Source organism: Nanorana parkeri, unplaced genomic scaffold (assembly GCF_000935625.1).
Source record: "Nanorana parkeri isolate BGI_ZX_2015 unplaced genomic scaffold, ASM93562v1 scaffold77, whole genome shotgun sequence".
In the NCBI taxonomy this organism is placed as follows: domain Eukaryota; kingdom Metazoa; phylum Chordata; class Amphibia; order Anura; family Dicroglossidae; genus Nanorana; species Nanorana parkeri.
The window spans coordinates 1923158-1949996 of record NW_017306345.1 but is presented as its reverse complement, the minus strand read 5'-3'; the positions used below and the strand labels follow the sequence as shown (position 1 = coordinate 1949996).

Genomic DNA, 26839 nt, shown 5'->3' with positions numbered 1-26839 from the left:
ATGAACTGTGGTATAGCCAAGACAAAAAAAATATATCAGAATGGAGAGGTTTCAGATTTTAAAAAGACCAGCATCTGTTTTGAAGCAGACACTTGTCACAGGCATTGAATGCTACTCCGCATAATCAATAAAGATGCTAATAATTTAATTAAAAGTCTAGCACAACACCCCCTCACATTGATAAAAGCTAGAGAGGCTCCATTCTATATCCTGTACATTCTAGGGATTTAAAAAAAACAAAACAAGTTTTAACAATACAAACAACCCGAGATCTTCAGAACTCTGCGCTAAAGACAGTTTGAAGGATGGTGCCATTTCCCTGCCATGCAGACACACATGGGAGCCATATGCCAAGTTCCATCAGGAGGACCTACTGGTCACACTGTAAGTCTTCTGGTGCTACTTTTACAAGATGATAAAAAAAACACAGCTAAGAACCAGTCTACATATTTAAAAACACCCCCCAAAAAAGAAAGGAAAAAAGCCAGTAATTTTGCTAGTGGTGTCAGGGTATGATTATCTGCCTGTTGCTTTCCTCTGTACTGGACGGAGCCTGAGGTGAGAATAGGAGATCAGGAATCCCTGCATCACTCGGCTTGTTGCTGCTTTGTATTCCACTCAGTGGCTTACTCCTCTGGGTGTAGAAAAGGATGTATGCTTGCGTCCTGCACACCTCCTCAACAGAGCACATATTCAGTTTGGAGTCATTGCAATGAACCCAGAACCCTACAAGAAAAAACAAAAAGAAGAAGAGGACACTGCTTAATCAGTGCTCCCACTGCATTTGACAGAATATTCAACATCCAAAAAGGTCTTATTTATATAACTGTATTACTGCATTTATTTTATTTATAAATCAACTGTAAAATTAACTGTACAAGTTTGCATGGGATGACACAGCACATAGTGCAGGCAGTAGGGAAGGACTGAAACATACATGTGCTGTGGGTAGCTGGTCAGTGCTGAGAATTATCATGGGCTGTGAGCAGTTGGTCTGGGCTGATTACTCAGATTCTGGTTCTACTTTAAGCACCGGGAACTCTCAGGAAACCATTGCAGAAGCTGCAGCAATAAGTGCAATGTAGCCATGCCCACCATGTGCCACAGAATCTATTGTGTCGATGTGCCCCAATGTCTTTCATAATCCTAGTTACACCTCTGTTAAAGGACTAAACAAACAAGATTTAGTTGCAAGCTTTTAGAACTAGTGGGCATTTTTATATATTTAATAATGAAATGTCTCCATAAAGTTCTGCACATGTAGAGAAGGTACACATCTTTGGAGAGGGGGAGGGCGAGACAGAGAAGGGGGAGAGAGAGTGTATATATCACAATTACGATGCAGCAATATTTAGTGGGAAGGCTAGCCAACATCTATACTAACCAAAGTTGACTGTGCCGATGTGCGATGAGAGAGGGGGGTGGGCGAGCGAGCGAGAGAGAGACTGACTTGTTTTATTGAATCTAGGTGGTTTCCAAACTCACATTGCATCTGATCTGTATTTAATGTGCTGCTTATTGAATGTAGTTTTGTACCAATATGCAGAGTGGTGTGTTTAAAAAAAAAAGAAAAGAAAAAAACACAACAGGATAAAAAAAAGAAATTCACAGCTACTTAAAATCACTATTAGGTAACAGACAATAAAATATAAATGCTCATCTGTTAAACTCACCACCCTCTGTGTTGTAGCAATATGCTGTGTAGTGGCCAGAACCAAATCCTTTACCATGATGCATCACCACTGCAGAAAGGTCATAAAGATAGGTCCCAGGATCTGTGGGAGATAGTGGACCTCTACAGTATGGCTCCATGTTTAGCACTTGGTCAAAAAACACATGAACTCCAATTTTCTCACGGTGATTACGGCCAGACCACCTGTTTACAGAAACAGAACTACTTTAAGGTTATATATAGTCTTTAAATACTTATTTTATTCTTTTTATCATCATCATCATCAATGTGTTTTCATAAAAACAATGCTTTTATGTATAGTTTGAGATAACATGTACATGGAGGCAACCATATTTGCCATTACATATAAAGGCTTTGTTTGTAACATAGTATTTGAGGTTAAATAAAGACACATGTCCAACCTATTGTGTTTATGCATGTGCATCTACATGTGTATGAGTTCATGTGTAATCTTATTCTCATGTGTACCTGTTTTAGACATCCGAGCATTTGCACGAGTACTCATGCAAATACTCGGTATCGCGGCCGATACCGATGCTTGTATCGGTGCATCCCTAACCTGTACCCCTGTATGTTACGGTCCCTGAGGAAATTGTCCAAACATTTTTGCAATGATTCCACACTCACAGCTGAAATCGCTGCTTGTGGCAGCGAGTTCCAGACCCTAACCGCTCTAACTGAGAAGAACCCCCTACGCCCCTTGTGCTGAAATCTTTTCTCCACTGGTTTTAGGTGGTGGCCTTTGGTCTTTGTTTTGGAGTTTACCGTAAAAAGTTTGTTGCTGATGTTGCTATCACCATTACTTTACATTTATCAACATTAAACCTTATCTGCCATGTGGTTGCCCACTCCCCTATTTTATCCAGGTCCTCCTGTAATGTTGTAGTGTCTAATTCCGTGTCCATTACCCTCCAATTTTAGTATCATCAGCAAACACGGAAACATGACTATTTACGCCCTCCCTGATATCGTTAATAAACAGGATGAATAGCATGGGGCCTAGCACAGATCCCTGAGGCACGCCACTCATGACCCTAGTCCAATCTGAAAAGGAGCAATTTATCGATACTCTCTGGACACGTTCCTGTAGCCAGTTCTCTATCCATGTACACATTTAATCTAGCCCATAGACCTCAACTTGTGTAGTAAGCGTTTATGTGGTACCGTGTCAAATGCTTTTGAAAAAATAAAACAAATAAAGGTTTGCTACAGCTGGTTAGAGAAAAAAAACTAAGATACTTACTGATTTTTTAAGAAGGAAAGCTTATGAAGGCACATAATGATAAACAATTTCATAAATACAACAGTACTGGTGATTGGGACAAGTAAATCCAATGAGCTGGTTGGGCAAACATCCAATGAACTGTTCTTATTAGTTCACATGGTGCCAATTTGCCCGAGTCCACTCAAACCTGTGACCGCAACTCCCCCCTCCCAGTCCAAAAATGGTGGAGAGGTGCATTCCCCAAACATATATCTGTGGGACAGGGAATGCCCCTCTCCACCACTGATTAGGCTGGGAGAAGGGGGCAGCAGTCACAGTTTTGATTCGGCTTGGGCTAACAGGCAAACTGGGGTTGCACCAAGCCCAGGCTCATCACTACCTATGAAATTCCCCTGAAGGTTGAAGAAATCTTTGCTCCTTTGTCTTCAACAAAATCAATCTGCATCAGTATCAAGTTAGGATGACAGAAGGAAGGAATTGATCATAAATAAAGGCTATATACAGTATAGAGGTATATTTTTCTTCTTAGATACTTGGATTTGTAACGTTAAAGCATAGGCGATTTATTCATTAGCTTCTGACACTCATACCCAAATTGTTTTTATACACTGCTCAATTTTTTAAAAAAATCTCATGTTAGAAAAATTGTCACCAGGATATCTATATCCAGTTATAAGGAGGGCCACTAAGGAATGGTTTGTCCAATAGAAGGTTACACCCCTTCAAAACTTTTATCTTGAGCTGTGACTTTGAAAAATGCACTACCAATGTGGTTCCCTTCAACAGGCTGGCTGAATAATGACTGTAGCTTCCATTACAGGCTCATCTGCACATCTTTATTTTGAATATGAAAATATAGTGACAGAAATGGGTAAAATGTAGAAGATCACGTCAAATTTTACTTTAAAGCTGATCTCCAGTCAGCACCTAAATGTAAGTTGCTTCAGGAGCGAAGGACGTTGAGGAGAGAGCACAGTCACCTTGTTCATCTCTAGTGGTGGTACAACACTTGGTTATTGTACATGCATCCAGCTAATACCCTACAGGCATGCAGTACATTGTAATTCTTTTAATTGTGCATACAATCCTTTATCCCTCCCATTTACCAAATGCAGAACAACCCTTTCTCCTGTGTAAACACTTCTGTTAGTCCAGCACTCTATGCTCCATGGTTCAGGATCCTGTAGCTCAGCTGCTGAGAAAGAACTTAGATAACTCACAATTAGTGCAAGCATTGCATTGTTGTCCCTGCTACTTTGTTTTATTTACCTTTTGTACACAATGGCCTGACTTCTTAGTTATATCTGTTCTTAACACTGTCCGCTTTAAGGCAACTATAGGAAGCGGAGCTGTGAGCAGCGAGGGGCTGGACTAACAGCAGTGTGCACATAAGAGAGAGGGTTGTTCTGCATTCAGTAAATGGAAGAGATACATGTATTGCACCACCTATAGGGATGAGCAGGCTGACTGTGCTCTCTTCATTCTCAGAGTCCTCAGCTCTGGGGCAACAGACAGCTGGGGTGCCGAGCTGTACAGAGCAGTAGAGGTGGTTGGGGTAGCAGAGGAGGGCAGTTGACAGCAGGGAGTGCTGAGGCTACACTGCCTTTTCCAAAACAACAACACAACTGCCACAGGCAGCATAGTGATGTCAACACTAATCAATATGTGGGGATGTAGTTTTTCCCTAAATTCTTTTTGTCTATTTTTGTGATTTGTCAGTGTAATTGATTACGTGTGCAGTGATTATTTTCAGTTACCTGCTGTTTTTAGTGTTCTCCAGTAGAGTATGCTAGAAATAATGTTTCACATTAAGGATGTTTAATGCCTGGCCAATCAGTATGTTTGGGGAGCCTGCTGTTCATGCTGGGAGAGCTATTAAATATCTGAAGCATTTCCTGGTACATGGTCTTTACCCTGAGAGGATACATCTGTGGTCCACCAATCTAGGCCACAAGCCTGAAGGCCTACGTGTATGGGAAGATGTGGAGATCTCCCGTCATGGAAGGTGTTCCTAAGATACTGGCTATATGATGGTGCAATACTAGGCCCTTAAGGAAGAAAAGTTGCAGTTGTCCCCCACAGGGATGGAGAGTGACTGACTGAGCTGGGAAGCACCACATGAACCTTCCCACTGCTATCCTACCTTGATTTAAAGACTGGAGCATACATACACAGTAACCTCAGTTCTACGATGAGCCACTTATATTGAGATGTATAACAGCCAGTAGAGTTTTGTGATAGAAGGATTTACATAGCTAGAAGACCATGCAGAAGACCAAATATTGTGTATGTAATTCAACCATCAGATATCCTGTGCTCCCTCCATCCTCCTTCCCATTTATTCTTCATGCACGTGCACATTAAAATATCCTAAAATATATTCAAATTGACTGGTGCCCATTATTTAAACACTACTAGGAAAATTTCACCTTAAGAAGGAATGTGCCTGGGGCATTTATCACCAAGTAAGTGGGTCTAGAACATTCATGATGTACCCTGTTGGTTTATTTGTAGCCCTGGTTACCAATAGGGCTACAAATAAATAAAATATGGGGGCATTATTGCGACTGTTCTCCTGCTGCATACAGAGCTGGTCAAGATGACTGGTTGTATATACAGGAAGTTTCCTCTCAGGAAGGGATTACTGAAAACTGGGGCAAACAGCAGAGGAAAGTCTCAAGTATTCTAGCAAGGTGAGCTGCATTTAGAGATACATTTGTTTGTGACTGGAGTTCAACCTTTAAGTGCATTTCCACTTTTGCAGTTAAATTTGAGAAAACTCCACTATATGTTTGTTATGTGTTCCTATTAGAATATCATATCTGAAATAATTTTAAAATATTTGTTATCTTTTAGATGTTTCTTTGGAGCAATTTGAAAGGGCGCTGTCCCCATAGAAAGACTAGACGCACAGAGTTTCCTCTCATTAACCAATAGTTTTTAAACATTTGCTAGGACAGACCATGTTTAAATCTCATTACAACTGAAAATGAGATCTGTCAGCACAGTATAGACAGAGTTAATAAAGGGCAAACAATAACTCCACACCTCCCTCAAAATTACATGGGGAGTAGGATCTTCAAGCAAGTAAAAATAAATAACAATTGCTGCTATTTAAGTTATGAAATGTGAATGGCAACATGTAACAAATATAAAGTAGATGTTGTCCAAATCTGGCTGCAAACATGAAAATAAAAACTTTAAATGAGGAACTTTACCCATATTTTCAAAACAACAACAAAAAGGCACCTTTAGAAATGTTTAGCAATGGCAATCTACATACATATATGTATAGATAGTTGCTGGCTTTTTATTCTTTGCATACCTTGTTTTTCTTTTCCTCGCCATTCTTCTCACGGCGGCCATTTTTACTAAGGGCAGATTAATCCATCTCCCTGTACTTCCTGGAACTCTGGCACATGTGACTAGGACATGCAACAATCTCAAAATGCCTTTCCCTGAGATCTCATGTGATTACAGATGACATTTCCCACCAATGCACTGCTGATGTAACCTTCACAGGATGCAGCACTTGTGCACATTACATCAATTTTGCCAAAGAGAACCAGGAAGTAGAAAAATTAGAAGAAAAATTGTTTAACTAATAAATGTAAGAGGATTTCATATCAGCCTGCAGAGCTGCATGCTGATGTGATTGCTAGGTACTGAGGTATGAACTCACATGCATATCTGTTAGTCAGTTCCAAACTGAATGACAATTGTGAAGTTTAAGTACTGGAATGCAAATTCCGATGATACAGAGGAGTTTGGCGTAATTGATTGATAGGAAATCACTAGTCATTTCTCCATTATATCTAGCAGTGCTTCAAAGGAGGAATTTAATAATTTTGCTCTTTGAGCAAAAGGAAAGATCAGTGCAATTGTATTGTATTGAAAATGTTTATTCTAGACTTGATAAAAAGAACAAAAAAAACAAAAAAAAAAAAGTATACCCGTTAAGGATTACATACCAATTCCATTTTAAAGGATTTTGTATTTCTCTGTTCTGGGTAGGTCTGGGCCTAATCCCTGCTGTCCCACAATCTGCCAGGGAGAGCTACCTCTATCCCAGTGAAGTCATAACATGCAGCGATTTTGTCTGAAATGTCTCTAGTCTCAGCTTTCACTCTGTTCCTATGAAAGGTGCTGCTTACGCTCTAAAATCGCTTTGGATTACTCTAGCTTTTTACAACATGATGTAAGGAGCAATTAAGCAATATGACACATATGGACTTACTTGTTAAGAATAGGGAAGAGGTCAAAAAGCAACAAAACCACAAGTCAGTCTACTGCAGTCAAATAAGTGAAGACGGTGAGGCTAAATAAGAATTTCAAAAGTAGGTTGTCAATACAAAGTGATACTTCCAATGTGGTTTATAGGTGTAGGTGTCTTTGAAAGAAGATTGCATTGTATTAGATGTACACCAGTGTGACACAAAAACCCAAAACGAGAAGCTTTTGGGCACTAAATTTTTTCCATCAAGCCTCTTCATCAAAAAGGTATCCAGTTTATGGGATCAATCATTTTCAATTTGCCCACACAGAGAAAAAACAGAATGAGGTTTGTTTACAAAAAGAGGCAATATAAAAATATATGCTAAAGACATTTGCACCAAAAGAGAGAATACTTTCCTTGTTCACCTCCCTCTATATGTTGTAGTTTGAGAAAGAAATATAAGAATGTGCATTGGGTTTAGAAAATGAGCATGTTCATTCTCAGCTGCTATTTTAAAGTATATTTATAGTATTAAGGTCTCTGTAAGTGTGTATGGGTGTGTATCCCCTGGCTGATGAGTAATTATACAGTAAACCCTCCTACCTATGATGTGCCTGCATACTGGCAAGACTTTTGCAGGTAGTGGAAGATATGTGCCAGTATTTGGCGTGTCAACACTAATTATTCTGTCTAGCTAAGGACAAGGAGCTTAAAGCTGCTGGATGTGTTCCATGAAAGGGGGAACACTACTTGTCTCAAACATATCCTCATCAAACTACCCTATACTCTAACCTCACTCCATTGCTTACATTTCCACTGCCCCCTCCCCTAGAATGCCTTTCTACCTGGGGGGCCTAATCCACCCTAAACCCCCTCTACTTCTCCCTCCCTAATTGACAACACTTTACCCTCCCAATTCCTACCATCTCTCTAGTTCTCTTCCTCTCTCTCCCTCCTCAATCTCTTTTTTTTTTGTATTATTTCACCCACTTTTCTCCTTTTTTCAAAAAAACCTGGCTAAATTTTATAGGTGGCTCCTAGGTTATGAACACATTGAAAAAATAAAAATAAAACTTCAATTAATTAGAAAAAGTAAAGATATTTTTCGGTTATACACCCATGAGGACAATCCTTACCAGTACTACTGTTTCTTGAGTTTCCACAACAGCCCCAACTGAGATGGCCTCCGCCCACCTGAGAAGGGACAGGAAACACAAGAGAGGTTAAATACTCCCATCCCACCTCCCCAAACCTCCAGTGTTCTCCAATAACCAAATGAGACACTAGAAGTCAATGCTAGAAAACGTAGTTTACAGCAAAAGAAGGGTGGGAGATATATGGGTGCTGTTGTGAAGACTCAACAAAACTGTATTAATCCCATTGGATAATGCTCTTCAGTTCAGATCCACGTCAGCCCTAAATTGAATACAATGGCCACATAACGGCCTGAAGATATTTTAGTCACAAGGAGTCATCTTGAGTGGTCAGAAGATCCAGGTGGTATTGCTTGATAGCTGGCCCATGCATCTCTCTGGCAGATCTATTCAAGGGAGCCCAAAGCTTTCTTAACCCAGGAGAAGGAGACCATTTTCAGAGATAGAAATCCCTAAACCTGACGGTGGAGGATTACTGATAGCTATATAACATATATTCCTCAATAGCCACAAAGAGATATATACCGTATATATCCACATTGTGTGAATCAAATGCCTTTGCACAGTTCTTACCTTGTAAAAGTAGTGGTGACATCGTTACTGTGTTATATATAGCCTGTGCAGACAGCAAAGCTCTGGGAGGGATCCAGCAGGCCCACTCCACTACAGGCTGCATGCAGATAACTACAGAGGGGCAGATACAAGTCCAGTCACCCTGCACAAGGAGGGGGAGTAGTAGTGAGTGGCCTTTATTACAAGAAGCTCCTGCAGAAAGGCAAAGTTTCACACTGGATTACAGCACAGATCTGGAAGAAATACACAAAGCACACGACGATTCAAATGGAAATAATCATGCCTCTTCTAGTTGGACAATTTGATTATCCTGGAATTCAGCTTTAAGCTTGACACACATATTACAATCTCCAACAACCATTTACCATGAGGGCCCACCAAAAAAGATTATATTCAATCTGGTAGGTGTTTGTGCTAACTCTAGAAAGGAGTTTGTGCAATTGGATTACAGCTCAAGTGGCCAACTTTGGGCCACACTGTTCCTCTTGAGGGCCCTGGAAATAAACAAACAAATGGTATATTTTCCTCCAGAACTGATCAGCTCATGATATTCAAATTGTGTAACACCCCTTCTTGGTCAGACTGGAAGAAAAAGGAATACCACCATCCTGTGTCTGAAGAAAGCTGGACATCACCTAGGGAATATTTCATTTAAGGGTTACCACTACTTTTGAGACTACGACATAAGCATGAATGTTATTAAAACCAAGAGCCGTGGTGAAAGCTACAAGCTGATCAGGCCGAATTGAATCTAATGGGAATCACTTCCGGCACTTCGAGAGATCGTGAAAAAAACAAAAATAAAAAACACACACACACCACCCCCAGGGCATGGCTGCACCAGGGCCCAAGGCTGGGGCGGGTCAGTAGCCAAAATCTCAGTAGGCAGTTGTAAAATCTCCCATCCACTCAGTGGCCCCCAGAGGGAAAATAAAATAATCGATCAGTGTGATGCTCGGATCTGCGGGTAGTTGACGAGAGGGAGAAGAAAAGCTTTCTTCCTCAGAAAGCCCATCAGCAGCAGCAGCAGGAAGGGCAGACACGATGTAAACACTGGCCTCGGGTCATAAATGAAGGCATGTGAAGCAGTGATCATTAGCCCCCTCTACCCTTGACTGCACGGAGGATGGTCACCAGAAATTAAACCTGGGCTAACAAAAAGTGCATGCAGATTACATTTTTGTGACTCCAGCAATAAAACAGTACCCCCCAACCCCACCTCCCAAGTGTGCCTGGGACTTCTCATAGTTCACTCACTCACTACTTCCCAAAGTAGTGAGTGAAGCAGGCACCCCTGCCTCTCTCTTCTTATCCTGGGGATCCTGCAGTTTAGATGCTTTTCTATTTAGGAAGAGTAAGGAGCTGCCATGGAGGCGTTTAGCAAGTAGAAACAAAAGTTTCCAGGGAGAAAAAAAAAAAAATCTTGCACCAGGGCCCTTTGTTCCTTAGGTTCGTCACTGCACCACCCCCTCTCCCCCTACATATCCCAATGACAAAGACAGCAGCATTTATTTATGGGAACCAGAACCGTATCATCAGACAGCCTAGTATGTAGCAAATTCTGGAGAGCAGAGGAACTCTAACCAGTAGAACCAGGTCCAGTTGAATTTATCAGAGGTATTTTTATACATGCCCCAGGCCATTCACAAAATGCCATAATACAGATCGCTTATATGTCTTCATGGGAATATGGTTTGATGCAGAAGAAAAAAAAAAAAAAAATCTTAAGAGTCGTCATTCAGTAGGAGTTCGGGAGATGCTGTATACTTTGTTCCACAAATTCTCCAATACAGGACCGGACCAAAAATATGTTAAATATCACCAGGAGCTCATCCACAGCACCATCAAACATTTGGAGTGTGAGGGAAAAAAGGAATGCAAAAATATTAGGTGTCCTATACCATCTAGTGACTATTTTATAACAGACTCCTGGTACTTGTTGCTTATGGGGGGATTGGTACGAGAGGGCGAGAAGTTTGGAAAACTCCCAAGGAAAATCGAACATTCAAATAATCTTCCCACATAGAATGGTAGAGGAGAATCCTCAATCTTCCCAGAGAGGGGCTTGTAGCAAAAATGGAGGACATGTCTCACTAGTCCCACCCGAGCGCACTTACATTCGTAATTTGAGAGGGGTCGAGTGAATAGGGAGGCAGTGGGAACGGAGGGGGGAAAAAATGGGATAATTGACCCCAACGTCTGACCCTTACAGTGGCATAAGTTGGGTCACTAGAAAGAAGTTTAGGTCTGCGGAGGAGGATGTGGCGAACCCGTGCCGGTTTGTTGGCCAAGACAAATGCATTCAGGAGAGCATGAGCAAATTTAAGAGGGGATCCAAATTGGTAAGGCCTGCAGAGGAAAAAGGCTTCCTTATGAGAGACCTTGCCTAGGGTGATCCCCCTAATGTCTGGATTAGCCCATATTGTGCGAAGAAAAGAAAAGGTTCTAGCGCCAGAATAAAAATCAAAGGGGAAAACGGACACCCCTGTCACGTACCATTTGAGATGGTAAACAGATATGACAGAGTGCCGTTAACAAGGACCCTTGCCGAGGGACACAAGTATAATGACCGGAGCCAGGTAAGCATATGTGGACCCAAGCCCAGAGATTCCAACGTGATACAAAGAAAGGAGCAAGGGTTATATTTACATCCCAACACCTTCTAAAATTTCTGTGCATCTTACGTTTCAAACAGAAGCTTTCTTTTATGGTCTCTCCAAAGAGGCCAAAGACTTCCCTCTCAGTCAAGTTTCACTAATGCAAAGGAATTCCTACTCCCACGAACACCTTCTGTTACTGTGCCTGCATTTATTTATCAGGCCTAGCTGCACTTGCCTGTTTGTTGCCAGTGTATTGTCATGACTAAACTTTTGTACCCCATGTACATGTTTGTACGTCTTTTCAGGATTGCAAGTTTTTTTCGGTATGCATTGTCAAGGTAGCACTGTTTGTTTAGACAACCATACTATGGTAATTGAATCATTATTACTCTAAGTGTCACTCCTACTAAAAATAAAGTGTAAAACAAAATTAGGAAAATATACATTATATATAAATATACTTTTTATACTATAATTAATCTAAAAAAAATAATAATCAAAACTTGTGAAAAAAGTGTTAGTTTTTTTTCCACATTTATTTTATTTTATTCAAACTAAGTGAGGGGTTAGGTACACATATGTGATATAATTATAAAGCCCCATCTGTCCTCTATAAAACTATATATAATATGTGTGGGTACATTTAGTAAGAAAGTATATTACTGCTGTGGAAGAATCACACAGCAAAAATGTAAAAAAATGTGTCAGTCATTTATGAACAGAACCTGAAAACTAGCTCAGTCATGAAGGGGTTAAATAACTTGGAGTCATTCACCGTGGAGTTAAAGGAGAACTATGAGGTGAGTGCTTTTAAATCACCTCATAGTTCTAGCCGACCTGTGACAATGAGACTGTCACAGGTCGGCTCAGTAGATCGAGAAGTGAGCGAACATATACCGGCGTTCGCTCACTTCTCGATCCTGTCACAGCTCTCTGCCGTGACAGGGGCTGGAGCAGAGCCAGCTGTCACTCACGCAGCTGGGCGGATCCAGGCATAATTGCCGGGATCCGCTTCAGCGCCTCAGTATACCGCGAGCTGTAGCTCGCGGTATACTGAGCTTAGGTTGACGGGAGGATGCTAGTTTGTGTCCTCCCGTTACCCTAAGGAGAACTATGGGGAAAAGCCCTGACCCCATAGTTCTACTTTAACGTACAAATTACTGTGGTGCTCTACATGTGGCACTATAACCCCCCTCAAGTTCATTGCAATTAAGATGTGTATGCTGCTCCCACCAAAATCTCATGTTCATGTAGTTCTAAAAGTTCCCAGGTATGTTCCTGACTGCTGCACGCTTTGCTTTATGCTGCAAAAAAAAAAAGAATTAACTGACTGCTGCACACTATATGCTATGCTATACATTACGTTCTCCTGACCGCTGCGATCTTAAGTTGGCCATACACTTTACAACCCTCGCAAGACTTTTGTATCGTGAGGGTTGTAAAGTACTTAAAAAAACGTACGATCTGCCCATCTTGGACGGGCAGATCGTACTTGCGATCATCGATCGTACTTGCGAGGACTGCTATGAGGGACGGGCTTCCGATGACTGCAAACGGGCAGTGTGCGTACACCGGCCCGTTCCGCAGTTGTCGAACAAGCAGGCCACTAACTCGCCGAGAATCGTACGATTCCCGGTGGGGTTTCCAGCCTGCTTGTTCGACAGAAGACGCGCGACCGTACAGTAGAAACGGTTGCACGCCTTCCATACACTGCACGATTCTCGTACGAGAATCGTGCAGTGTATGGGCACCTTAAATGTTTATTGTCCCAGCAGCTGCTGGTTCCTAAGTAGTTGGACTGTAAGCTTCTTTGGGCAGGGTCCTCCTCACCTACTGTTTCTCTAGGTCAATGATGCTTGTCATTGTTTCTTACTTGTCTTGTCTAAATGATTGTACAGTGCTTTGGAATATGTTGGAATATAAAAAAAATTGTAATGCAATGTCCTGAGCTATTTTAATGAAATTCTTCTTTAAAACAGGCTCGGGCAACTTGCTAGCTGTATAGCCTGTGTGCAGAAAAACATATATTATGGAAGAGTGTCTCTTTTAAAAACAATAATCGTTTTGCCTTGAGGTGTATGTGCGTCTGTGAGACTCTCACCTGTGGCACAGTAATTAAGGCATATTTTGTGGGTACAAGGACTGTGGCATGTGTACAATTATATTGCCTTTGACTGTAAACTACGGTGCAGAAAACACGAAAGTCCATCCTGACAGGAAGGTCACCCATAACATATGCCCCAAACTTTTGTGGTCCTAGTTGATCAGCCCTCAAACGGGTTTTCTAGAAATGTAAATTTAAGTCAGCTGGAATCCACCAGCCATGTCCTACCAGAGTCTGCAGAAGCAGATGCAGCGAGATGCCGATTCTTTCACTGGAGAGTGCTCCACCTTGTCTTCTCCACAACACAGTCATAATAAGGGGAAGCCTGGAGGAGACATCCAAAGTCTGCTTCTGCTACCTAAAACTAGGTTTTAAATGTGCATGCCAGTGCCTGCCACTGCTGGTAAATCATGGCTCTAATCTGCACAAGAAGCAACTGAAAAGAACCTGCCATCTATCACTACAACCCAGACAGACCCTTCTTGGTCACAAAACAAATAGGCAGCCTTCAGCCAGTGGCATCTTGGTTTATATCTTTCACCTGTGCACCTCTTAATCCCCCCAGTCTAATAGTAGCCCACTACTAAAATGACGCATAATTCATCAGAAGGTAGCTGTGGATTACAGTAAAGCAGCAGAAAGGCATTTTCTCAGGCACTGTATTATTTTGTTGTGCACATCTTTACAGGAGCCTCTTCTGGTCTCTGTCCCATTTTCATACAACTGTGTCGATGTGGAAAGACACTTTTACAGGTAGCTTAAATTGAAATACATGAACTATGAACTGGAAAATAACTTTGTGCAGCGTCAAGGACATCTGTAAAAGGATACACAATTATAATGCAGACATTGATGTCATGAGAAAAGGTATTTTCTAAGGCACAATCTACCAAAAAATATGTGGACTGATGTGACCAGAAAGTGCTGGGGATCCAATTTTTTATCTATTATCTCCACAGGGTAAGATTTTTCTGCATCCAATAAGATGGTGTTTTCTTTTAGAATTAGGTCTGAGAAAAGCGGAATTCCAGGCAGATATAACAGACAAATTAATTCAGCTCTGTGTTCATTAGTACATCGTTAAATGTATTTTTAATGCAAGCATTTTAACATGAATTTTCACTGGTATCAGCCTCTTGTAGTTCCTGTACAGCATAGCCAAGACTGGGGGATGGAGAAGCAGCTCACCAGTTGTGCTTCTGTGCAAGTAGCATTCTGATAGTTCTGAAAGGAGCAGAGAACACAGTGATAAAGAAATAAGCTAATCTGTCCAATACATCTCTTTTCATTGTTCAGTCACAGGGTGAGAGCGGTGAGGAGCGGCCAGCCGAACATGCGGAGCCGCACTAAACAGAAAAAACAATGCACTTTAATGTGCACTGTTCAGACTTTTGCGGCCAAAACCACGTGGGCAGCAAAATAGTCCAAGCGCAATTTTTTGATGGATTCCACACGTTCGTGGCTATATAATAGCCGCAAATGAGCAAAATGCGTGCGGATAACAGATTTTAGCACTGCCGCGTGGTCTTCCGCATGGAAAACGCAAATGCTATATGTGAATGGAGCCTCAGTATTACTGAGCTGAAGGAGAAAAATCAGGTCTCCACCACTGACACCAATGATAGTGTTTTAATGAATGGCAGTACGGAGCAGGTTACAGAAGAGAGCATGGCAGGGACAATAGGATTATAAATGGCAGCATGATGAGTGGTTTGCAAAAGTGGGGATAGGGACATAGCTGGAGAGAACACTGTAGGAAGGCCAGCTGAAGATGACCGGGAACAGTAAGTAAGCAAACTGCTGAAAAAGGACAGTAGGGATGTTTCTGAAAGCTTAAAAGTCCCAGTGGTGGACTAACTATAAAACTATGAGATTTAAGTATGCTCCTGAGAAGAACTTGATAAGAACTGAAGCTTAAAAAAGAGCCTTGGCAAAGTCATCACCTTAATATATAACACTTCCCGCCATCCCTCTATTGTGCCCGACACTAAAGATTTTCAAATAAATAAAATAAGATGAGGTTTCGGAGTAAAGACATGATTACTATACAGTGGGGCTAATAAAAGCAGTAGAAGGTAGGACTTTTGCCCTCAGACTGCTGCCTATGGGTAGCATATCAGTTTTCCACACCTCTTTCTTGTAGCTTTACGTTTACTGATTAATCTGCTCGTATACTACCGTATATAGCTGTATGTTCCTGAAACAAACAAAAGGTCTTACAACAGCTGTTCAGGACATGAATACAAAGAATCTGTCAAAAATACAACACCAGTTCCAAAAAAGTTGGGGCGCTGTGTAACATCTACATAAAAACAGAAGGCAATGATTTGTAAATCTCATAAACCCAGATTTTATTCACAATAGAAAACATATCCAATGTTTAAACTGAGAAAATGTACCATTTTAAGAAAAAAATAAAGTACATTTTAAAACTGATGGCAGCAACACGTCTTAAAGTGCGGACAGGGCCATGTTTTGCAATTTGCAAATCATTGCATTCTGTTTTTATGTAGATTTTACACAGCATCCAAATTTTTAATGGAATTGGGGTTGTATAATTTTAGTAAGCTTTTGTGATTTAGGATGTTGAGGGCACTAAAATAACGCACATAGATGGAAACTGGCCAAACTGATCCCTGCAATTATTTGTGAAAGCTAACAGATGGCATCTTAAAAGCAGAACTCCAGGGGAAATTATTATTAACCCTTACAGTGGGACCATCCACTCACCTGATCTTCCAAAGCCAACCCAGCTGTGACAGCGCTCTCTTCAGCCTCTCTATTACCCTCCAGCAACGGAATGCCCCTCAGCATCATGTTCTATACACCGTGTATAGAACGTGATGATTTACGGGACCTTAAACCACTGCAGCGGAGGGAGGCTCCAGGGGTCTAAGAGGAAGCTCAGAGGATCATGGGGAGTATATTTTTTTAAACATTTTCCTCCCTAGGCACAAATGAGCACCTAACCCTTGCAGTGTGGGGGTAGCTTCAGTGCAAAGGTTAAAGGAGAATTATGAGGCGAGTGATTTTCACTCAGCCTCATAATCTGAGCCGACCTGTGACAGTTTGGAACTATAGGGAAAAGCCCTGACCCTATAGTTCTCCTTTAATAATATGTTTCCCTGCTTTAAGATGCCATCTGTTAACTTTTAAAAATAATTCTAGGAATCAATTCACTAGTTTGGTTTACTTTTTTAAATATATCTTGAAAGGCATGTGATGAAAAACTATTCTGTGCCTAAATAAAAGTCTGATCACTTGAAGAAAACCAACATTAACATTGTCTTACAGGATTTATTTAACATCAACATCTTTTGCAGAGCTTTACAAAATAACGGGAAACAGTATAGTTACAATACATTTTAATATAGGAGGGTTATGAGGGTTGAGAGGGGGGAATGTTTGAAAATCTGATATGACATTTTTTCCAAACAGAACTTAGACACACACCTCTATCTATCTATCTATGAACCAGAAGACATCATCAACAGATTGTTTTTACTTTAACCTTTTCACAAGCTGAATGTAGCAGATCACAACTATTCCCCTTGTGTACAGCCATGGAGATCTATATCATGCCCATGCAGCTGTTTTAGAACTACACAAATACATTCTTTGCAAACAAAGAAAAAAGAAAGCTGAAATCCTTTTCAGTGCACGTTCAAAAGCTGGGCACTGGCAATTGGATGAGGAGATGGCAGACTGTTTAGTCCCTTCAATGCTCCATTTAAAGACCAGTATTCTGGTATGTCACCCATGATTTTATATCTTTTATTTTATGTTTCCAAATAGATCATAGATATATGGGTGATTTGAGCAAACACTGTGTATGTTACATTCAAAGTAATGTAAAATATATATAAAAAAAAAAAAAGGTAGTGGACATATGTTGCAACAGTTTACATTCATGGGAGTATGGTCGTATCTATTGTTGGGACTGCCACCCTTGAGGAAACAGAGCAGCATGGGTGGGGAGGATAACGTTTACCATTCTGAGTGGGTGAAGATGTGTACCCCTTAAAACTGTAGGAACGGTTAAAAACAAGTTGAAAATAAATAAAAAATTGATAACATAAAAACCAAAAGGAGACACAAAAAAGATATAAAAAAACACAATCATGACACCCATGTAACCTCTATTAAGCTGCAATTATTAAGAATCCTCATACATATAATAGGTTGAAAATAAGTGTAATTGTTAACAAAAGGCGTATTATGTACATCCCCTATAATACGTTTTGGTGTTTTTTTGTTTTTCAAATGCTTGCAGGTATAGTGAATTTCCACTTTTGCAGTCACATTGAGAAACCTCAACTGTTTTCAGAAAGTTAAAAAACGGTAAGCACCAATTTTCATTTTTTTTCTCAAAGTTATGCTTTGTGAATGGGAACATGCAACAAACTAAAGTAGGTGTTATCACAATTTGGCTGCAAAAGTGGAAATACACTTAAAGTTTGAGTGTATTTTTAATTTTACAATTATCCACAGAGTGAAAAGAACCCTAGAGTAAGGTGCAGTAACTGGAATACCGTACATTACTGATGAGTCAAACGGAGTAAACTGATGTATAAATGTTTCTAGCCCATGCAGGATCAACAGTCGTGAGAGCCAACGTGGTTGATATGTGCTGTGACAAGCAATTGCATCAATATTGTAAGAAATCTAAATTCATAAATATCTGAATTCTAAAAGAGCTTTACTTTCAGAGAATGAATAATTTTGGAAAGAGTCTTTGATAATGTTATATATGTCTAAATGTTTATGTTTATGTCTATAACTAGCCATAACTGTGTGAATGACAGTTAGAGTTGAACTGTCCTCAGAAAATCCAAGCTTTAATTACTTCAAACAAAGCACCTGTAACATTCCCAGCAGGTAATCACCTATTTCAAGCTATCAGAAATAAAAGACAGGATGCAAAAAAAGTTATACTGTTCTCCATGAGAGAACTAGTGCTTGCGCCTTCACACCTTTCAGAACAGACAACCTTCTATTATATACTCTGTTGCTCTTTCCTTTCATATATTTGCACTGCTGTGTCCCTTGGTTGTTGTTCAGAGAGAGTATCAGGTGTACTCCCTTGCTTCCTTTCCTTTACACTAGAAAATTTGAAGTTCGGTTACACAGGCGAATTTAACCTCTTTCTACTGAGAGATTTAACCACTTGATTCCAATGTGCAGCCAATGAGGTAACTGCCAACAGCATTGTCCCATCCTTAACTATACCAACCTGTGGGTCTCTAAAAGTAATGTGTGGCCTCGCTGACCAATAGTAAGATACATAGGGGTGGGATTTATCAAAACTGGAGCAGACAGAATCTAGAGCAGCTGCCATTGGCAACTAATCAGCATCTCTTCAGTTTGCTCAGGTAAGATTTGAAAATGAAAACAGAGAAGCTAATTGGTTACAGTGCAAATCTGCTCCAGATTTTGTCTGCTCCAGTTTTGATAAATTCCCTACATAATGTTTTAAAGAGTGGGCCAGACCGCGGCTCTCCACGCAGAGTGTGGTACCAATGCATACCTGTGGCCCTCTGAATTAGCTATACCAGGTCAAACCGTGTTTTTATCAGTTAACCACTTTCTACATCGCACTGCATGTACTGACTTAAACAACAGTCCAATATTAGTGAAAAAGACAGAGGGTTCTGTTTTTCTTGTAATCAATATTCTTACCTGAAGCGCTTAAGATGCAGCCGCAGAACCTGAGGTAGTCTGAATATCATAAGCTGCTTCTTGGCCTCGCTAAGCACAAGGGGCTTTGGGGATGACTTTCGTCTCCGACCTGAAAGAAATTCTTGTTAGCTCTTCAGCTAAAGATGTGCAAACTACGCAAGCAATAATTTTCCTTGGTTCTGGGTATAGCGATATTGTTTTCTAACTAACAAAATAGTGAGACTCACTTATACTAGGTTACTCTGTCATTTTAAACCACTTTTGTAATCCAATTTTGTAATAATGGCAATCAAATTTGGATTGGCACTGCCTATTACCCATTTATGAATCTTACTTTGGGCTGTAAATCACTGTTTGCCTGACGAAGGGACCATGTTTGGTTTCGAAATGTTGCTTATTGCACTGTTTGCCTTACGTCTTAATCAAAAGGACATTCAGCACATTTGACCTTGGAGTGTGTGTGACTTTTTCAATATTCCTTCTCTGTTACTCTGTCTCGGCATTCACAAAAATAAGAAGTTCATAGTAGCTGGACAGTACTGCTTCCTTGTGTACAGGGTCCTCGGGTATTAATATTTCACATTCTGCCAATTAGAGAGACCAGGATAACTTTTCCACTGAAGCTTTGACAAGTTAATACCACTCACTATTACACTGGTCACACGCATAAATTCTTCCTTCCAAGGCCTCGGTTTCTGTAAACTTGGATAACATTTCGGTAACAGTGCACTCAGTAGTAGTGACTGGAGCAATCCCCTTTTCTAGGCAGTGATAACGCTCAGGGAATTCCAGTGACAAATCCCAGAAAGGTTCCACTGTGTCAGACTTATAACTGCATGTCAAACATGTAACCTGTGAAAAAAAAATGATGACATATGGAACACTCATGTAGTTATGATGGACTATTCTGGAAAGAAAAAAAAAAAACAGGGCCTGTGAATAAAATAAAGTGCACAGTTGGGGGTTTATATAAACAACAGTTACAAAGAAATGTTTTCTCACCTGACTGAGCAGTTGTCCATGGAATATTGTGTTAACTACCTTTAACACCTGTTTGGTGAGCTTTCTCTGGGAAATGGGGATAAGTATTCTGTGTTTGCTGCCCTCAGATTCCAGTTCCTGTTGTATCTTATCAAGAAGCTCACACAAGAACTCCTGGGCATCCTGCTGGTCATATCCCCTAAAGGCTGGAATTAGGTTCCACACAGAGTGCAGCATGGCAAAGGGCGAAACCAGCGCCCATTTCCCTGACCACATAACTCGAAAGAGGGTGTGCAGTTCATGACAAAGGGAAAGCTGCTTGGTGCTGGGTTCCTTGGCTTGAATTAGCTCCAAGTTCTTCTTAAGTGATGACTCCCCGTTCAACTTTAGGCCCCCAGATAGGCACTGTGACCCACTATCACCCATGCTGTGCTTGCCATTGGTGCCTTTTCCCAGAAGTTCCTCTTTCTCACTGGGGTCCAATGTAAGGAAGCATTCCCTAAACTTCTGCAGGTGACTCAGTACTTGTAGTATGGAGTTCATATAGCAGGTGTTTCCAAGGTTGCGAAGTCCTGTAACTCCCGGGGTCACATTGGGCCGTATAGAGTATAGCTGATTAAAGCGCCTTTGAGCCTCTTTTCTTGAAGCTGGGCTGCTGGTTGTCATGTCCCTGAATTTGCGGGGAATAAGGCTGTCCCTGTGTGTATACGACAACAGACGGGCACTTTTCCTTGGAGGGGTGTTTGCTAGCTCTTCAAGAAGACGTCGTTTCACTTCTTGACGCTTTAACCTAGCTTCTTCTTTCTTTCTCTCCAGTTCAGCTTTCTGTCTCTTTTCCTCCAATTTAAGTTGGCCCCGTGAACTCTTTTCAAACCAATGCCTGAGTGCTTTTGCTAGCAGTGTATGGCGTCGATATCGCAATGCAGTGAACATCATTGGTTGCCCTTGTGACTTAAGGCCACCAGCCCCCTCAAAAGCTGTGGTTTGTGAACGCAAACTTCTGCGGCCAGATGTTTCCTGCTTTTGACTCCGCACAGCACACAGCGCACTTCTCAGTAGCTTTAGGTCACCCTCTGGGTTATCATTTAATACATAATCCTGGCACAAATAGCAGAAGACATAAAGCTCATGCACCTCCATAACCAAAGGATGTCTGCTCTCTTGGAAATGGCGCAATGCATGCTCTTCAATGTAGCGTCCACAGGCCACATGGGAACACTTGAGACAGGCCCATATGGACTCTCTTGTATCACAGTCTACACAGCGCCATTTCTGTGGATTTAATATTGAGTGGTCCTGGGATAAGCGTAAGCGTCCCACGTGTTTACATCGATCCATGTCTCACAGCAAGATCCTACAGAGAAACATATAAAAAAAGGCAGTAAGAATCACACAGTAGTTTGTAAAATATTAATTTTGATCCTACAGGTTATTCCATTTAAAAACTGTCAGAAATTTGAAAACACGCCAACCACTCCTACCAAGATTAAAAAGGAGAACTATGAGGTGAGTGCTTTTCACTTACCTCATAGTTCTAGCGGACCTGTGACAATTAGACTGTCACAAGTCGGCTCAGTAGATCGGGAAGTGAGCGAACACATACCGGCGTTCGCTCACTTCTCGATCCTGTCACAGCTCTCTGCCGTGACAGGGGAGGGGCTGGATTCCCCCCTCCGATCCTGCAGCGCTGACTGGCGGCAGGGACGGGGGAAGGGGCAGGTACAGCTGGCTCTGCCTCTAGATAGGCAGAGCCAGCTGTCACTAGAGCAGCTGGGCGGATCCAGACATAATTGTCGGAATCCGCTTCAGCGGCGGCGTTTCAGTATAACGCGAGCTGTAGCTCGCGGTATACTGAGCTTAGGGTGACGGGAGGGCGTTAGTTTGTGTCCTCCCGTTACCCAAAGGAGAACTATAGGGAAAAGCCCTAACCCCATAGTTCTCCTTTAAGCATATACATACCCGTTTGTAAAGATTATGCACAATTTTTGTGTGCACAAAAAGACCAAAGTGACCAGTTATATGTAAAACAGAATACTGGATAAACATCAGGTTAACATAGAATATCCTAGATCCATGATATGTAGGGAGCATCCATGATATGTAGCACTGGAACGCAAGGTACTGTAATGCTAGAGCAAAAAAATGTGCATGCAGTTTTATTCTGATGTAAATTTTGTTTGTAACACTCCATTTGTGTATTTCATTTTAAATCAAGGATGGTGTTGTTTTTAACCGATTTAGTCTGTGGGAGGCGCATTTGGGGTGCCACTTAAATGAATGGCACTGCAACGCAGCAGAATTTGTCGGGCCGAAACAGAAAATGACTTTTTTCCCACCTATTATCATTTTCTTTTTTAATAATTATATTGTAAGCACATGGCGCATGAATAGCTTCTCCCAGGGAATGACAGCTGCCAGTGAGAAGATTCCACAGACGGCAGCTCAATGTAAATACAGCATGTATTTGGCTGATGCAATAGCCAGGCTGCTATTGGCCATTTTAAATTGCAATAGCAGGCTGGCTATTGCACCCGCCCACTGCTTGCATGGAGGAGAGAGCTAGGGGATCCAACCAACTAATCGATAATGAGAATAGTAGACAACTATTTTCATAATCGAATAATCGATTAGATGGTTGTAGCCCTATTCTATACACAATGTTTATGTCTTGCGGAGTATTACCAATCAAGAATCCCATCAATTGCCTCATTAATGTCTAAAAACTGAAGAACATAAAAATTTACAATTATTTTGTAGAATTTTTTTTTTTAATGGAATATTCACATTAACCTTTGTTTTAGCTTTATTGGTGATTTAGGCTTCTCTCTATTTTTTTGGTGTGCCCAATAATATATGATATTGTAGGGTAATGTCATGTGCCCATATAAAACCTGGTAAAATATTTAGAAACAATACCATATTACAGGAGCCCAATATAGAGTTTAGTTACCTGTTAACAGATTCATGAGAAATTCCTCGCACAGATGATGAAAGTGGAATCTGGTTTCTCCCCATGTCAGATAATCACAGTACATGCCCAGAACTGCCTACAGTCCCATGTAAATGAGAGCACCTTTAGTAAATCACAAAAGGAATTGACACCACATTAGTGGTAGAAGAAATGGGGAAAAAAGTACTAATAAAAAAATTGTAAAATATGTAAACGTGACATGCTTTAAGTTCATCTTCAGGCAAAAATGGCTTTTAACTGGCGTGTTGCCAATTGTTTACCTTTGTCCTCCGTGTAAAGATTTTATTCAGCGCTGCTGTGCATTCCTCTCTAAAAAAAAATGCTTTAGATTTAGACCCTCTTTGTGCAGCACTTCCTCTCAGCGGGACCAGACACCTGCCCTAGCTCGATGTGCAGCACAGTGACTGGTCTCTTCAATGCCCCCATATAGTTCTCTGTGAAATCACACATCCTCCTCTCAGCATATTATCAAACACTAATATAGGATTTTTTTAACGGACTGCAGCTCAGAAATAGAAAATAAATATGCATAGCAACTATAAATGGAGAGAAGAAGGACAATGGTATGCCAGAAAGCCTAGTTCCCAGAGATGAGCTTTACGCAAAACCCAAATATTGGTGTTTATTTTGAATGAATAATAACACAGATCATAATTCAAAGCAGAAATTAAAAACGGATATAAAAGAATACCATAAAAAGCCATTAATATAAAACAAAAACTTTTCTTCAATTTTTAGCCACTGCAAGTATGAATATCTGAATTTGTATTGGCTTCCTACAATCCACTGCACAGCAGCACCCGGATTGGGAGAAGGACAGGTAGCAAATCTATCTCAATGGCAGTGCAAACTGTCGTTAATCTAAAATTGGTCATAGATGTTACAATCTGGTTGTATATTCTCTCTACAAGTGTCTTTACATTTACCAAAACTAGTAAGACAAAACCAAAACAATTAATTCCATTTGCATCCACCCGAAAAAGAACTTGTACTGCAAGTTGTTGGTTGATCTAAAACTGTCCATGTACATTACAGTCTAAATGTACAATATAATGTAAGGACCCAACTATTTAATCCTTTCAGTCTGTTACCATTCAAGGGCCTATGTTGATGGTAGATAATCATATTGTAATGTGTAGCGGGAGCTTAAGGGCCCATTTCACACCATGTCCAGAACATCTCCAGACCAGATTGTTTCCAGACCCAAAATGCAGCCTAATGTATCCTTATGCTATTTCTGGCCTCTGTTAGCACCAGCGCAGACTGTTCCAGACCAGAAAAATACTGCTTGCCTTATTTTGTCTGGTGAGGAATGCACAGGAACGCACCTGTAAGACCATTTTAGGGCATGTTCACACCATTTTCCAATCCAGATCTGGTCTGGAAAATGGTGAGAACCTGCCCGCAGTTCCAGTGCATTCCAGACCAAACAAAATGAGACATGCAATATTTTTCTGGTCTGGAACGGACCGCGCTGGTATGAACGGAGGCCAGAAATAGCATAGGGATGCATTAGGATGCATTTTGGGTCCTGAAACAATTTGGTCTGGTCTAGAGATGATCTGGATGCGGTTTGAAAGGGCCCTTAAGCTTAAAAAAAAAAAATTCCAAATGTGGCAAAATCGCAGTAAAAACGCAATGCACTATGTTCCAGATCTGGTCCGGAAAATTATGTGAACCTGCCCTAAAGGAGAAGGCAAAGCAAAGTGATGACATCATCAGTGTGGCGATGATGCTTCATTATTCAATCAACAAGCTTGGGGTAGGGGGGCTATAAACAAGCTGTATTGCTCAACTGTAGTGGAGAAAAGCAAGGTCCTGTCTGCTGCCTGGACCTGCTCATGAAGACTTACCCTAAGATTACAAGACTGGCTGAGCAGAATTAACCTTTGACAGTTTACATACACAATCATGTGGGGAAAAAAAAAGAAGTACACCCCATGGAAAATGTTTTAATTTTTCAAAATCAGAACAGGCAAACATAAGATTCTCATTCAAACAGTGTTTTCAAATAAAGGTGATATATTTGAACAAATGACAAAAGGTGACATGGTGTATTTATTCTCATAATGCAGACATAATGCAGGTGTTCACTATTAGTGACTGAGTTAGGGAGTATGCAGGTGTAACCGTTCTTATTAAAAACTTAGCTATCGAAGGTCTGGTGTCTCCTTTGATATGGGCACGCATGGTGTCATTGTGCCAAGTTCAAAAGAACTATCTAAGGCCCTCAGAAAGAAGGTTGTGGATGCCTACGAGTATGGCAAAAGGACTTAAAAAGATCACCAAATTAGCGGAAACCAATTATTGGACTAGAAGGAAATAATCTACAAGTGGCATTGATTTCAAACGTCCACTAATTTGTTCAGGACTGGCCAGCACATTTAGCCCAAGAGGTGACCATTTGATGCCAAAGTCTCCAAAAACCCCAAAACAGAATTGCGAGCTCTGCAAGTAACTTGTGCATTTACAAAATCAGAAAGAGATTGCACCTATTCGAGCTGCACGGCAGGTGTGCAGGGAGAAAGCCTTTGCTGTTCAAAAAAAAAACATTGGAGCATAGCTAGTTTGCCACTGAACATACTAGGCAAGACCAGGCCTTTTGAAACAATGCCATGTGGGCGGTTGAATCAAAGAAACAGTTGTTTGGCCACAGTAACAGTAGAAATGTTTGGCACAAACTAAAAACAGTATTTTAGAAGCACCTTATACAAACTGTGAAGCACAATGGTGGAAATGTTATGGTTTGGGGCTGCTTTGCTGATTCAGTGCCTGGGCAACTTGCAGCAATTGAGTCAGCTATGAATTCTGTATCGTATCAACCTCTCCGTAAGTTAAACCGAAAATGGATGTTTCAACTTAGTAATGATGTGGAGCACACCAGCACATGTAAAGGAATGGCTCAAAATTACGAGGTGGAGAGACATGAATTAGCCTAGTCAAAGCCGAAATTTGAATCCCATTAAGATTCCCATTGAAATTTTATCATTAGGGGGGTGTTTAAAACAGGCAGTTCAAAAGACACCCACAAATATTCTGAAACTGGAGCAATTTTGCATTCAATCTTGATCAAAAATACCATTTTCTTTTTAGGTTGAATGTAATGTAATACCACATTATGGTCACTCGATGGAGCCAAAGAGCACAGGAAAAACATTTATTTCCTCAACTCCTAAGCCCCATCCAGGGGCCTTAACGGTCACCTCTATTTGCACAGAACGAGCATACACGGAGATTTGCAGGGTGGATGGCTCTGCAAATTGTTTATTAAATAGACCCCTCAGAGTGTACTTACCTTTTCCACAGTACACAATTACATCTGAAATTTTTTGTTGAATAGTTTATTGAAAGGGCACATTTTCATTGTGTTTTTATTCAAGTATATCACTGTTATCTGTAGGCACTGTCTGAAAATGAAGAGAAGGATGTTTGCTTGTTAAAAAAAGTCAACAATTTTCTGGGACTGTACTTACTTTTTTGCACGACTAAGTATTCCATTTTAATTTCAAATTAATTCTGTAAACAATGGGGGACATTTATCAGGTCTGTTGCACAGCAACAGTGAAAATCTGTCTCTTTTTCAGTGATAAATCTGTCTCAGACCTGTGCAAATATGTTGTGGGAATTACAGGGAGGGGGGGGG

General features: G+C 40.8%; 1 protein-coding gene across 1 annotated transcript in view; it reads right to left on the bottom strand.

Annotated features, from left to right (window-relative positions):
- Nucleotides 1-56: 56 nt before the first annotated feature.
- The window catches only part of USP49 (ubiquitin specific peptidase 49), a 58859-nt gene continuing 32076 nt past the window's right edge, over nucleotides 57-26839 (bottom strand). Inside the window, exons 3-8 of the mRNA XM_018576781.1 lie at nucleotides 23176-23298; nucleotides 20247-21579; nucleotides 19892-20096; nucleotides 19245-19353; nucleotides 1674-1876; nucleotides 57-726 (exon numbers count right to left, since the gene is read on the bottom strand). Coding sequence (XP_018432283.1) covers nucleotides 506-726; nucleotides 1674-1876; nucleotides 19245-19353; nucleotides 19892-20096; nucleotides 20247-21563 — 2055 coding nt within the window. The 5' untranslated portion in view covers nucleotides 21564-21579; nucleotides 23176-23298 and the 3' untranslated portion in view covers nucleotides 57-505. The remainder of the gene's footprint in view (nucleotides 727-1673; nucleotides 1877-19244; nucleotides 19354-19891; nucleotides 20097-20246; nucleotides 21580-23175; nucleotides 23299-26839) is intronic.